Source organism: Mauremys mutica, chromosome 12, assembly GCF_020497125.1.
Source record: "Mauremys mutica isolate MM-2020 ecotype Southern chromosome 12, ASM2049712v1, whole genome shotgun sequence".
Lineage (NCBI taxonomy): Eukaryota > Metazoa > Chordata > Testudines > Geoemydidae > Mauremys > Mauremys mutica.
Genome location: NC_059083.1, coordinates 42,252,229 through 42,265,519, shown reverse-complemented (window position 1 = coordinate 42,265,519; position 13,291 = coordinate 42,252,229). Strand labels below are relative to the sequence as shown.

Here is a 13,291-nt window from a genome sequence, read left to right as displayed (position 1 = left end):
CACACACACACTCAAGGAAATCGCTAAGACTTGGGCTGAGTGGGGGGACCTCAGAACGGGGCATCGCAGATGTGGCAGCAAGTGGCCAGCAGCAGAGGTGACAGCAAGCAGCTGGTGTGACATTCATTTGTGGGACTTTCACATGGGCAGGTGGGCACATGAGAAGACATGCTTTTGAACCAGTGGGTGTGGTGGTTTCACAAACTAATGCTGGGATCATTTCCCCTTTTTTATTTAAAAGTTTCTTTGTTGTGCACAGTTTCAGGGTTTAGTTTTCCCAGATTACTGGCGGGGGCTTGAGTTGGTTCTGTGTTGTATTGTCAAGAGGAACTCCTAGCTATTGAACCTGGCCCTTTTTGCTGCCAACTCCACCTGGCAGAAGGGTTACACATGTGATGTTGATGAGGATAGTGAGCACCTATTGGCTGCTTCAGAAAACAGGCTGCTCTCCGAAGCAAAGATCCCTCAGGCCCAGGGGAGTGTGACAGACCCAAACCAGTGGGGTACAGGAGTCTGGTAGAGGGCAAATATACTGGTCACTGGATGAGGAGTTTTCTGTTCCCTGAGTGACCAGAGCAGGGGCTGCACTAGAGTAATCAGGAACCTGCTAGAACCAATTAAGGCAGACAGGCTGATTAGAACACCTGCAGCCAATCAAGGCAGGCTAATTCTTCCAGCAACTAACATTCTTCCAGCAACTAACAGAAGTTGCTAGATCACAGGCCCTGGTTCTCATGGGTGACTTTAATCACCCCGATATCTGCTGGGAGAGCAATACAGCAGTGCACAGACAATCTAGGAAGTTTCTGGAAAGTGTAGGGGACAATTTCCTGGTGCAAGTGCTGGAGGAACCAACTAGGGGAAAAGCTCTTCTTGACCTGCTGCTCACAAACAGGGAAGAAATAGTAGAGGAAGCAATAGTGGATGGGAACCTGGGGGGCAGTGACCATGAGATGGTCGAGTTCAGGATCCTGACACAAGGAAAAAGGGAAAGCAGTAGAACAGAGACCCTGGACTTCAGAAAAGCAGACTTTGACTCCCTCAGGGAACTGATGGGCAAGGTCCCCTGGGAGAATAACATGACGGGGAAAGGAGTCGAGGAAAGCTGGCTGTATTTCAAAGAAACCTTATTGAGGTTGCAGGAACAAACCATCCCGATGTGTAGGAAGAGAAGTAAATATGGCAGGCGACCAGCTTGGCTTAACAGTGAAATCCTTGCTCGTCTTAAACACAAAAGAACAGCTTACAAGAAGTGGAAGATTGGACAAATAACCAGGGAGGAGTATAAAAGTATTGTTCAGGCATGCAGGTGTGAAATCAGGAAGGCCAAATCACACTTGGAGTTGCAGCTAGCCGGAGATGTTAGGAGTAACAAGAAGGGTTTCTTTAGGTATGTTAGCAACAGGAAGAAAGTCAAGGAAAGTGTGGGCCCCTTGCTGAATGAGGGAGGGAACCTAGTGACAGAGGATGTGGAGAAAGCTAGTGTACTCAATGCTTTTTTTGCCTCTGTCTTCACAGACAAGGTCAGCTCCCAGACAGCTGCACTCTGCAGCACGGTATGGGGAGGAGGTGACCAGCTCTCTGTGGAGAAAGAAGTAGTTCGGGACTATTTAGAAAAGCTGGACGAGCACAAGTCCATGGGGCCGGATGCACTGCATCCGAGGGTGCTAAAGGAGTTGGCCGATGAGATTGCAGAGCCATTGGCCATTATCTTTGAAAAATCATGGCGATCGGGGGAGGTCCCGGATGACTGGAAAAAAGCTAATGTAGTGCCCATCTTTAAAAAAGGGAAGAAGGAAGATCCAGGGAACTACAGGCCAGTCAGTCTCACCTCAGTCCCTGGAAAAATCATGGAACAGGTCCTCAAGGAATCAATCCTGAACCACTTAAAGGAGGGGAAAGTGATCAGGAACAGTCAGCATGGATTCACCAAGGGCAAGTCATGCCTGACTAACCTAATTGCCTTCTATGACGAGATAACCGGCTCTGTGGATGAGGGGAAAGCAGTGGATGTACTATTTCTGGATTTTAGCAAAGCTTTTGATACAGTCTCCCACAGTATTCTTGCCAGCAAGTTAAAGAAGTCTGGGCTGGATGAATGGACGGTAAGGTGGATAGAAAACTGGCTAGATGGTCGGGCTCAACGGGTAGTGATCAATGGTTCCATGTCTAGATGGCAGCCGGTATCAAGTGGAGTGCCCCAAGGGTCGGTGCTGGGGCCGGTTTTGTTCAATATCTTCATTAACGATCTGGAGGATGGTGTGGACTGCACCCTTAGCAAGTTTGCAGATGACACTAAACTGGGAGGAGTGGTTGATACGCTGGAGGGTAGGGATAGGATACAGAGGGACCTAGACAAATTAGAGGATTGGGCCAAAAGAAATATGATGAGGTTCAACAAGGACAAGTGCAGAGTCCTGCACTTAGGACGGAAGAATCCCATGCACTGCTACAGACTAGGGACCGAATGGCTGGGTAGCAGTTCTGCAGAAAAGGACCTAGGGGTTACGGTGGACGAAAAGCTGAATATGAGTCAACAGTGTGCCCTTGTTGCCAAGAAGGCTAATGGCATTTTGGGTTGTATAAGTAGGGGCATTTCCAGCAGATCAAGGGATGTGACTCTACTCAGCACTGGTGAGGCCTCATTTGGAGTACTGTGTCCAGTTTTGGGCCCCACACTACAAGAAGGATGTGGATAAATTGGAGAGAGTCCAGCGGAGGGCAACAAAAATGATTAGGGGGCTGGAGCACATGACTTATGAGGAGAGGCTGAGGGAACTGGGATTGTTTAGTCTGCAGAAGAGAAGAATGAGGGGGGATTTGATAGCTGCTTTCAACTACCTGAAAGGGGGTTCCAAAGAGGATGGATCTAGACTGTTCTCAGTGGTAGAAGATGACAGAACAAGGAGTAATGGTCTCAAGTTGCAGAGGGGGAGGTTTAGGTTGGATATTAGGAAAAACTTTTTCACTAGTAGGGTGGTGAAGCACTGGAATGGGTTACCTAGGGAGGTGATGGAATCTCCTTCCTTAGAGGTTTTTAAGGTCAGGCTTGACAAAGCCCTGGCTGGGATGATTTAGTTGGGTTTGGTCCTGCTTTGAGCAGGGGGTTGGACTAGATGACCTCCTGAGGTCCCTTCCAACCCTGAGATTCTATGATTCTATGATAATCAGGGCACCTGGGTTTAAAAAGGAGCTCACTCCAGTCAGGGAGGGGGAGCTAGAGGAGAGGAAGTGTGTGTGTGTGAGAGAGAGGAGCTGGGTGCAAGAGGCGCAAGGAGCTGAGACGGTGTGGGTGCGCTGCTGGAGGACTAAGGAGTACAAGTGTTATCAGACACCAGGAGGAAGGTCCTGTGGTGAGGATAAAGAAGGTGTTTGGAGGAGGCCATGGGGAAGTAGCCCAGGGGGTTGTAGCTGTCATGCAGCTGTTACAGGAGGCACTATAGACAACTGCAATCCACAGGGCCCTGGGCTGGAACCTGGAGTAGAGGGCAGGCCTGGGTTCCCCCCAAACCTCCCAGCTCCTGATCAGACACAGGAGGAGTTGACCCAGACTGTGGGGAAGATCACTGAGGTGAGCAAATCTGCCAATAAACGCAGGACCCACCAAGGTAGAGGAGGAACTTTGTCACAGGAGTTAGGAGCCTAAATACCTTGGAGGATCTGGGCCTCAGTTAAGATAGTGGAGTTGGTTGGCTTTGATAATGGATGAAGGAGAAATAGCACAGACTGTAACATTTTTCTGAGTCTAGAACCCTTGTGATAGTTTGTCACTCAGTGCCAAAGCTTCCCCTGCAGATGAGGTTTGTTATAACCAGAGCTAAGGGGCATTTTTTGAATTTTGAAATGTTTTATAAGTTGCCACAAGGCCAATGTTGAACTTTCAAATTTTGCTGCAAATAAAAAAAAGGGACAAAACTTTTGTGAAAATATTAAAACAAATGGCATTTGAGGGTTTTCTCTGTGCAAGTGAAAGTGCCAATAAAGTTCAATTTAAACTTTTTTAAAATTAATTTTAACTTTTTAAACTATTTAACTTTCTAAAACTATTTTTAAAACTATTTTAACCATTTCAACTTTTGAAAACTATCTTAATTTTTACTTAAACTATTTTTGTGTGTTTTTTATTTTATGATTGCATGTGCATATTAAAATTATTTTAAACCTTAACTCTTTCAATTTATGCCATTTGGTAGATTGTCTTCCTTCTGCAGTCTTGTGCACCAATACAGAGTGGATGTAAAATGTGACTGTCCTGATCTCATTTTACACGACATGTACATTTTGTGCTCACTTTACACTAGTCTACATGGCCACACATTGTGAAGAATGGGGGAAAGGGCCTTGAGAAAATCAGTGTTGCCAGCGCTTGCAATTTTTTTGCATTTCCTAAAGACTCAGGGCCCAAATCAAGAGACGGCATGAGAATTGCAGAACAGCTGCGCAAATAAGGAATGTGTCAGTTCACTAGCAGTGATGGAAAAATAAACATTTGATTTTGAGTTGAGTGAACTGTTTCAAAAAAATGTTGACAAATCAAAGAGTGGAAAAAAAATGTTCAGGTCAGAACAAAACATTTCACTTGGACATTTCCAAAATACTTCATTTTTTTCAGGCACAATTTTGCAAATAGTTTCCAGCTGACAAAAATGACTGTATGGATGAAAAAAATCCACCCAGCTCTAAATCTCAGCTCTCACCAGTGGCACTGGAATGTTTCTTATAGTGGGGGTGCTGAAAGCCAGCAAAACTGTCCCCAAACTTTTTACCTCACATCTCCCTTACCCCTATCCGCACCCCCACCCATCACCAGAGCTGAGGCCGGGAGCAGGGCTGTGTCTCTGGATGGGGGGGGACTCGGACAGGGGTAAGGGGGCCAAGGCTGGGGCCACAGCTGGTGGTGGATGCAGGGCCAGGAGCAGAGCCTTGCATGCGGGGCCAAGAGCAGACCCCCCAAGTGCAGGGTTGGCTGCCAGGGCCCCGGATGCACTGCTGGGAGTGGAACCCCAGGAGTGGGGCCAGCAGCCAGGACCCCACATAAAACCTGGGGGTGCTGCAGCACCCCCTGCACCCCTAATTCCCATGTCTATGGCTCTCACTTACAAAGAGCAAGTTTCTCGCCCTGGAGACTGTGGGGAAAAGCCTGAAAATGTGACCCCTAAAGGCTTGGAAACAGGAAAGCAAAGAAAAAGAAATCCCCATTCGTTATTTGGGCGAGTATGTGATTTGTAAGTATTGCTCGATTTGGGGGCCTGATTCATCATTTGTGAATGCCTGAAGCTGGCCGTGCTCAGACTGACAACAATGACTGTAACAAGCAGACCTGTGCATGGATGGTCAGGGAAAGCCGTGTGGGGCAGGGGCTGTGGTTTTGTTCCCTGTTTGTACAGCAGCGATGAGCTCCTGGGCTGGGATTAGGGCTGCTTGGTGCTAGACATTATTCATGTTAATACAAATAATAAGCAATAAATAATCCAGCATCCCAGATCCTCAGCGCTGGCAGGAGAAATGGAGCCTTGGAGCGGGAGCTAGATCCGAGCCAGTGCTTAAAGTGGTCTGAAAAAGGGGAAGGAGTCTCCTTGGGAACAGCAGCTTTGGTAGAACATAAGAACCCTCCTGGGTCAGTCCAAAGGTCCATCTAGCCCAGTATCCGGTCTTCCGACAGTGGCAGGTGCCAGTACTTAGAGTCCCCTCAGGGACCTGGCTTGATTTGTATTTATTTGGCTGTGTCTGGGGCTTCCTGGGAGCCCCCTGGACACCCACACTTTAAGCACTGGTCTCAGCGCGTGTTTAGCACTGATGATGCTGCATCAGAGGTCAGGGCTCCATGTGCACCAGGAAAGGACTGTCCCTGCCCCAGAGTGCTGAAACAATGGGGCTGGGGGGGGGTGCAGCCGCATCCACGGCTTCCAGTGGCCTCCATATATCCAGGGTTCACAGTTTGGTTCAGTGGCTGTCAGCCCCCCCACTGTACAAATTGTTCCAGCGCCCCTGTCCCGGACCCAAACTGCTCTGATTGGGGTGCGCTTCCAGGGCGCTGGAGGACTTGGGGTGGGGGCACTGCAATTAACAAGCTATTTCTGGGCGGGGGGGCTCAGGCGGGACTCCCAGCCCGATTCACTTCCCATTCAGCAGGGAGGTTCGCTCTCGCTTCCAGACTTGACCCAGCCGGCTGGGAGCCAGTCGGGCTGCTCTGTCTGGGTCCCAGGCTGGTGGCTGAGGATACGGGGCCCAGTGACACGCTTGGGAAGCACTCAGCCCCGGGGCTGGCTTCGCTGGAGCGGCCGGGGAGGAGGAGCTGTTGCCACTAGAGGACAGTGGCTGATGATCAAGGAGGGGAAACTGGTTCCTCCTCTGCCCGCCCCGCTTCCTCTTCCGCCGGGAGGGAGCTGAGCTTCTCGGGCAGAGAACTGGCAGCCCGGGCTGAGCCGCTGCTGCTGCCCTGCGGGACTGTGCGGGGAGAGCCCTTCCCTAGCGCCCCTCTGTGCCCAGCCTGGGGGACTCTCTGCGGGGGCAGCCCCGGGCTCTGCCGCCACCAGCCCCTGAGCCGGAGCCTGCAGGTGAGGGGCGAGACCCGGGGGAAGGGCTGGGGCCGGGCAGGAAAGTGACTCTGCACCAACGGCCCGTCCTCCCCCCAGCTCTGCTCCCGGGGGGCGGGGGTCTGCGAGTCCCAGAGCTGCTGCCCTCCCCCCCCCCCCCGGCTCTGCCCCCTGATCCCCTGCAGGAGCCGAGCCAGCTCCGGGGAGCGAACGCCCCGGGCCGGGCCAGGGACCGAGTCTCTCAGCCCGAGGGGACGGGGCAGGAGGGAGACAGGGGCAGAGCCTGGCAGGGGCAGCGGGAGCGATCAGTGGGGAGGGAGGTCCCGGCTCCCAGCCCTGCCCAGCCCCATTCCCTGCAGCACCCCGGGGCACATTGACTTTCCTGGGGAGAAGGGGAGGAGCAGGGAGAGGAAAAGCCAGTTCCTGCCTCTGCCTGGTGCCCGCGCTGCTGGGGGGATGCGCTGCCTGGGGACAGTGTCAGGGGGATCCCCCAGAGCTGCTCCTTTGGTTCTGCACTTGGCTAGGAGGCTCTGTGCCTGGGAGGGGGGTACCAGTGTCTGGGTGGTTTGGTCCCGGTGGAAGGGGCTGGGTCTGTGCTGGAATAAAGTGCTCCAGGGTTTTCCCAGCATCTGTGTGTCTAATTCGTCTGTATGCAGGGAAAGGCCCTGGGGAAACTGGGGTGAGAAATTGGCCAAAAGCCCCTCATAAAGCCTCCCCCTGCTCGCCCTCAGGATAATGCTCTGAATCCTGCCCTCCTCCCGCGGGTTGGTCTGTGGGATTGAGGGTGGCCCATCCAGGAGGCTGGGGGGCGCAGCGAGCAGGCAGGGGAAAGTGGGTAAAGCTGGCAATGACAGACCTGTCTAGCATGGCACTGACATTCCAGGGCGAGGGGTACCAGCCACCCCCACCGCAGCGGCCTGCCATGGCAGTAGCCAAGGCACCAATGGCTTCACACTCTGCAGTGGGGAAAGGTGTCTGGGAACCCCTCATCCCGGACAGGCAATGGCAGATCATCTGCGCCTCACTAGGACGGCTGTGCCTGAGCCTCCATGCCCAGCTGAGGCACGGCAAGCTCAGGGGTGGCTGCAAAGGGTGCTAGCTAAAGCAGCAGCTTTCTCATGGGTAATGGAAATGCCCCAGAGTTAAAGGCTAGGGCTGGGTTGGGGAGGATGAGGGTGAGAATACTAATAGCATGAGTTCTCCTGTCACGCTTTCCATCCACAGATCTCCAGGTGCTTTACAAAGGAGCTCAGGGTCATTCTCCTGCTTTTACAGGTGGGGAAACCGAGGCATGAAGCAGCAACATGGCTGGGCTGTGGGCACCAATGGCAGAGACAGGGTAGAAGACCATCTCCTGGGTCATGCTGCCTTTTAGAACGCTACTCGTTAGGTAGCACCAGAAGGTGGGGCAGTGGGGCCTATGGATGAACTCGGGGGTGGGGGTGGGGGCGCATGTGTGTGGCTAGAACAGCAGGTTCTGAGTGAGGGTCTCTGGCTGTTCCAGGGGCTGGTGGTCGGCAAGGAGGTGGCTGTGTATTCCACCATGGAGCTGTGCGTCCTGCTGGATCCTCACCAAAAAGCCCTGTACAGGGACGTCATGCAAGAAAGCTACGACACCCTTATGTCGCTGGGTGAGGATTCCTGTCCCCTCAGGCGTTCGGACATGGAGGGTGGGGGGTGTCTCTAAAGTGCTGCTCAGGGTCTGGGTCCTTTAGATTTCAGTGGGATCAGCCCCATAGTCCACAGATGCCAGCCTGAGAGAGACCATCCCCTCTCCGGCCCCTGCTAGTGGACTTCTGCATGCCCAGGGCAGCGGAGTCAGCTTACGAGAGGAGTGTGGATGAGCTCAGCTTGTTCAGCCTAGCCAGACACAGACTGAGAAAGGGCTGCTTCTCATTTGGAGGGAAGGGTGAGCTCCAGGGAGAGGGAAGATCTGCTAATGCAACTGGACCATGTCGGCACAAGAACAAATGGAGATAAACAGGCTGGAAATTGGCAGGGTTCTACCCATCAGAGGAGGGAGGTTCAGGAACAGCTAGTTTGAAGCTGCAGCTTGAACGGGATGTTATGATGGGGCTGTCGGAGGTAGCTGGGGACTCAATGAGCCAGGCGGTCCCTTCCACTCCTATGTCCTGTGGTCATGAGTCTCATGTCACTCACACGTATTTCCCATTCCCAGGGAAGGCCCAATCTCGAGGCATGGTTGGGGTGAGCTAGTGCCCTATTGTTTGTGCTATACTGGAGTCACTGTAACCTGCCCTGGTGTGTGGAGATCACCAGACCCCCTCCAGGGGGCACTTCCCAGGCCCTTCTCCCCACAGCGTCTCCCAGGGATCCCACACCAGCACAGAAGGGGGCTGTGATTAAAAAATGTGGCTTGCCCTTTCTGATGACCATGGGGGTGTTGTTGTTACTGCAGCCAAACTCCTGAATCAGACCCCTGGAATCATGAGATTGGCATTGAAATCATGAGATTGAAGACATAAAAATGCTGGGCTTCTTTTTTTCACCTTCTGGCTTTTGAGCCGTTAGCATCACACTCAGGGTCACATTTTCAAACTGTTCTCTGCAGCTCCCTGTTGCGTTCCTGGCTTACATGCAAAGAAGCGAGATAGAAACATAATACACTCTAGCTGGAAGCAACAGGACTTGGTTGCTTAGAATCCAGAACTGAAATGCACAAGAATCAAAAACACACAGAGAGAAAACAGGCTGCTCCCTCAGGCAATTTGGCACAATTCACCGCACCTTGTTCTATGCTGGGTCTTTGCAGACTGCTGCTAGACCCAGGTCACATGCTTCCCTATAGCGCCCACTAGCCTGCCAACAGGACCAGGAAACCTCCTGAGAATTTAAAGTGATAGTTTGTCAATGCCCCTCACCACCTGGGCTCTCATGTCTTTTTGTAGTGAAGCCTGAGATTCCGGCACAATCTCACGATTCCAGCAACCAGGGCTTGAGGTCAAATCCCAAATATTGCGAGACTCGTGAGACGATCGCAAGGGCTGACGACACCGTAGCGTAACGGCTGCTTGGGACTCTGCAGATGCAGACCCGGCCCTGTGGATAGGGCAAGGCTGGTCAAAGGCTCACTCCCGGGGAGTGAGCATCCCAGCTGCCATTCGGTCGGGGAATAGGGACATGGTGGGTGGTGTTCACTGTGTGGTGCTCACTGTGCATGGGGACCTGTCCTTCTCTAGTGGCTGGGACAAATAAATCCCCTGGGATAGACGTGGCTTCTCTCCATGTGCATCTTATCACACGGAGAGAGTTGGGGAACCCCCATGCAGCCCCATAGCCTTCCAGGGAGGTGCTGTGGGTCACAGTGATCACAGCCCCACTGGCAGCGGGCAAGGAGAGGGGGCCTCTGCCTAATGAGCTCTGTTCCCCCACTTGATCCCCTCCAGAATTCCCCTTCCTGAAAACAGAGGTGATCTCCAGACTGGAACGGCGTCGCAGAGGCTCCAAGGGGAGGGAGATCCCAGCAGCGTCTGGCACAGGTGAGGGCTCAGCTATGCCGACTGGACAATAAACAGCTGGGGTTCCCACCCAGGCCCCAGCAGCGTCCCCGGCTCTGCCGCTGCTCCCCCAGGTCTGGACTGTGCCCAGCGGGCGTCATAGCCTCCTGGTGAGCGTCACTCACAGCTTCGCACCCAGCCTGACAACACCCGGCTGTGACACCCTCCCCGCTGAGGGCTTGGATGGGGTGTGGGGGCAGAATTGGTCCCCTCTTCTGGGCAAGGGTTTGGGGGATTCAGACTGTGATTTTTCTAATCTCCCGGGAGCTATTTTAGTATGTTTCCCCCTTTCCGAGGTTCCTTCCGCCCAGAGCAGGCAGTGGATTCCAGGCAGGCAGTGTCCAACTGGACAGAGCACTGGACAGGGACCTAGGAGACCTTGGGTGCATTCCTGGCTTAGCCACTGGCCTGCTGGGTGAGCTTGAGCAAGTCACACCCCCACTCCGTGCCTCAGTTTCCTCATCTGGGGAATGGGGATTTGTAAAGTGCTTTGAGACCTAGCCATGCAGGAGCGGAGTGTGGGAGTTATTCTCTCTCTGTCCTGGCAGGTGATGGGACGGTGAGTGAGACCGAGGAGGAAAAGCCCCCAAAGGAAGGCCCTGATCCAGCGGAACCACAGGAGAAGCTGCCGGGAGGATTTTCAGGAGCTGTTTGCCAGGGGCCTGCTGGGGTGAGGCTGGGAGGGGCAAGGAGGAGACAGGGCAAACCTGCCCCTCAGGGGCCCAGCCCCAAGAAACTGCAGGATATCACGGCTCACCAGCGGACACCCCAGGGCCAGAAGCCCTACCGGTGCCAGGACTGCGGCAAGAGCTTCATCTGGAGCTCTCACTTGGAGCGGCATCGGAGTGTCCACACGGGTGAGCGCCCCTATGCCTGCCCTGATTGCGGCGAGCGCTTTACCCAGAGCTCCCACCTCCGGCAGCACCAGCTGGCTCACGGCGGCGAGCGCCCCTACAAGTGCGGCGATTGTGGCAAGCGCTTCGGCAACCCCCCAGCCCTGGTGGCCCACCAGCGTGGCCACCTGGAGGACAAACCTTACCGCTGTGCCCAGTGCGGCAAAGGCTTCACCTGGAGCTCCCACCTGGAGCGTCACCAGCGCATCCACACCGGCGAGCGGCCCTACCGGTGCAGGGAGTGCGGGGAGGCCTTTGCCCAGAGTGCTCACCTCACCAAGCACCGCTGGACCCACACCGGGGAGCGCCCCTTCCGCTGCCCCCACTGTGGGAAGGGCTTCGGGGACAGCTCTGACCTCACGCGACACAAACGGACCCACGCAGCTGGGAGCATCAGGCAGCGCCAACGACCTTGCAAGCAGAGCCCGGCCAAGCCCAGGAAAGCTCAGCAGGAGGGGAAACACAGCCGCTGCTGCCAGGGTGCTGGGGAGAGCTCGGGGCCACCACAATGGCAGCAGGGTCCCCTGTGCAAGGACTGCAGGCTGGGCTCCAAGCCCCGGAGAGCTCACCAGGAGGAGGCGTGTGGCTGCTTCAGGGAGAGCTCGGAGCTGCTTCAGGGTTCAGAGGTCCTGGGACCCCAGCCTGAGCGGAAATCCCACCCCTGTGGGCACTGCGGGAAGGTCTTCACCTGGAGCTCCCACCTGGAGCGGCACCGGCGTGTCCACACTGGCGAGCGGCCCTATGCCTGCCCCGAGTGTGGCGAGTGCTTCTCCCAGAGTGCCCATCTCACCAAGCATCGCTGGACCCACACTGGTGAGCAGCCCTACGCCTGCCCCCACTGCGGGAAGGGCTTTGTCAAGAGGTCCGACCTGGCACGGCACCGGCGCACCCACACCAGGGAGAAGCCCTACAGGTGCGGGCAGTGTGGGAAAGGCTTCAGTGTCCGCTCAGCCCTCTCCAAGCACCACAGGGAGCACGCGGGGAGCACACCGTGAGCAGGTGCCACCGAGAGCCTGCGCCAGGCTGCCCCATCCCCTCCTCAGGGAGAGGAGAGGGGAACCTGGCACTTCCACTTCCCATCGCCCACTTGGGAGAAGGCCTCCGGGATGGCCTGAGGGCCTCTGGGCCAGAGACACCCCCACCACAGGACGGCCCAGGGGCCTCTAGACCGAGACCCCTCCAGGACAGCCCGATGGCCTCACTACCTCTGAAAACCCCGTGCTGTAAAGCACACGTCCAGCTTTAGTACTGACGTATCCTAAAAGTGACTCTTGAAACGTGGCCGTTTCGTCACCCTACAGCGCCCTGCAATCACAGGGGCTCCGTTTCCCAGCAATAAAATCTTTTTTCTCACTGCCAACCCTGGGATGGAAGAGAAGCGCTGGGTTCTTTCCTTTTTATGCATCATCACCAGGAATAAAGGGTTCATGGGGCAAATTCTTGCAGCCCGTGGCACCCTCACCCTCTGTGACCCCCCCATGACAGATTTCATGCCCTGAGGGCCACACATAGGTCGGCCCCTGCCCCCCGCAATGGAGATGCAGCTGGGTTGATAGAAAGATTCTTCCATCCACCTCGCTACTGCCTCTCAGAGAAGCGGATTTACTTAATCACTGGAAAATCCCCTTTCGTCAGCGTAGGCAGCATCTATAGTGCTACAGCATCCCAGCTGCAGCGCCGTAGATGTGCTGCTGCAGTGGCTGTAGAGCAGACGCGGCCTCAGAAGCAGTTCTGTTGCAGTTGCCCAGGGTGGGATGGGTCAGTTGTAGGGCAAACGGGAGATAGAGGCAGCAAGCACTTGAGGCCTGACTCTCCTACATGCAGGGAGCAGGGCAGCGGGGCGGAGAAAAGGGGCCACTCCTATGGGCTACGTTCTCAGATTGCAATCACAAGAGGAAAAATGTGCTACAGGGGGTGAGTGGCCATAGTGTGTCTCCTCTCTATAGAATATCAGGGTTGGAAGGGACGTCAGGAGGTCATCTAGTCCAACCCCCTGCTCAAAGCAGGACCAATCCCCAACTAAATCATCCCAGACAGGGCTTTGTCAAGCCTGATCTTAAAAACCTTTAAGGAAGGGGATTCCACCACCTCCCTAGGTAACCCATTCCAGTGCTTCACCACTCTCTGAGTGAAAAAGTTTTTCCTAATATCCAACCTAAACCTCCCCCACTGCAACTTGAGACCATTACTCCTTGTTCTGTCATCAGGTACCACTGAGAACAGCCTAGATCCATCCTCTTTGGAACCCCCTTTCAGGTAGTTGAAAGCAGCTATCAAATCCCCCCTCATTCTTCTCTTCTGCAGACTAAACAATCCCAGTTCCCTCAGCCTCTCCTCATAAGTC

At 54.5% G+C, this 13,291-nt stretch overlaps 1 protein-coding gene across 1 annotated transcript; it reads left to right on the top strand.

Moving 5' to 3' along the window:
* Positions 1–6,390: 6,390 nt before the first annotated feature.
* On the top strand, positions 6,391–12,991 carry LOC123345054 (zinc finger protein 497-like). Its single transcript, XM_044981660.1, has 5 exons — positions 6,391–6,557; positions 7,761–7,811; positions 8,041–8,167; positions 9,944–10,036; positions 10,603–12,991. Exons 3-5 carry the CDS (start codon positions 8,080–8,082, stop codon positions 11,940–11,942), a joined length of 1,521 nt encoding a protein of 506 aa, XP_044837595.1. The 5' UTR covers positions 6,391–6,557; positions 7,761–7,811; positions 8,041–8,079; the 3' UTR covers positions 11,943–12,991.
* Positions 12,992–13,291: the final 300 nt, after the last annotated feature.

Excerpts from the sequence above, each read along its gene's own strand:
- LOC123345054 (XM_044981660.1), top strand. The coding sequence starts at position 8,080 with ATGGAGCTGTGCGTCCTGCTGGATCCTCACCAAAAAGCCCTGTACAGG. Across the intron at positions 8,168-9,943 it reads CGACACCCTTATGTCGCTGG|AATTCCCCTTCCTGAAAACA; the intron begins GTGAGGATTCCT and ends GATCCCCTCCAG. Across the intron at positions 10,037-10,602 it reads CCCAGCAGCGTCTGGCACAG|GTGATGGGACGGTGAGTGAG; the intron begins GTGAGGGCTCAG and ends CTGTCCTGGCAG.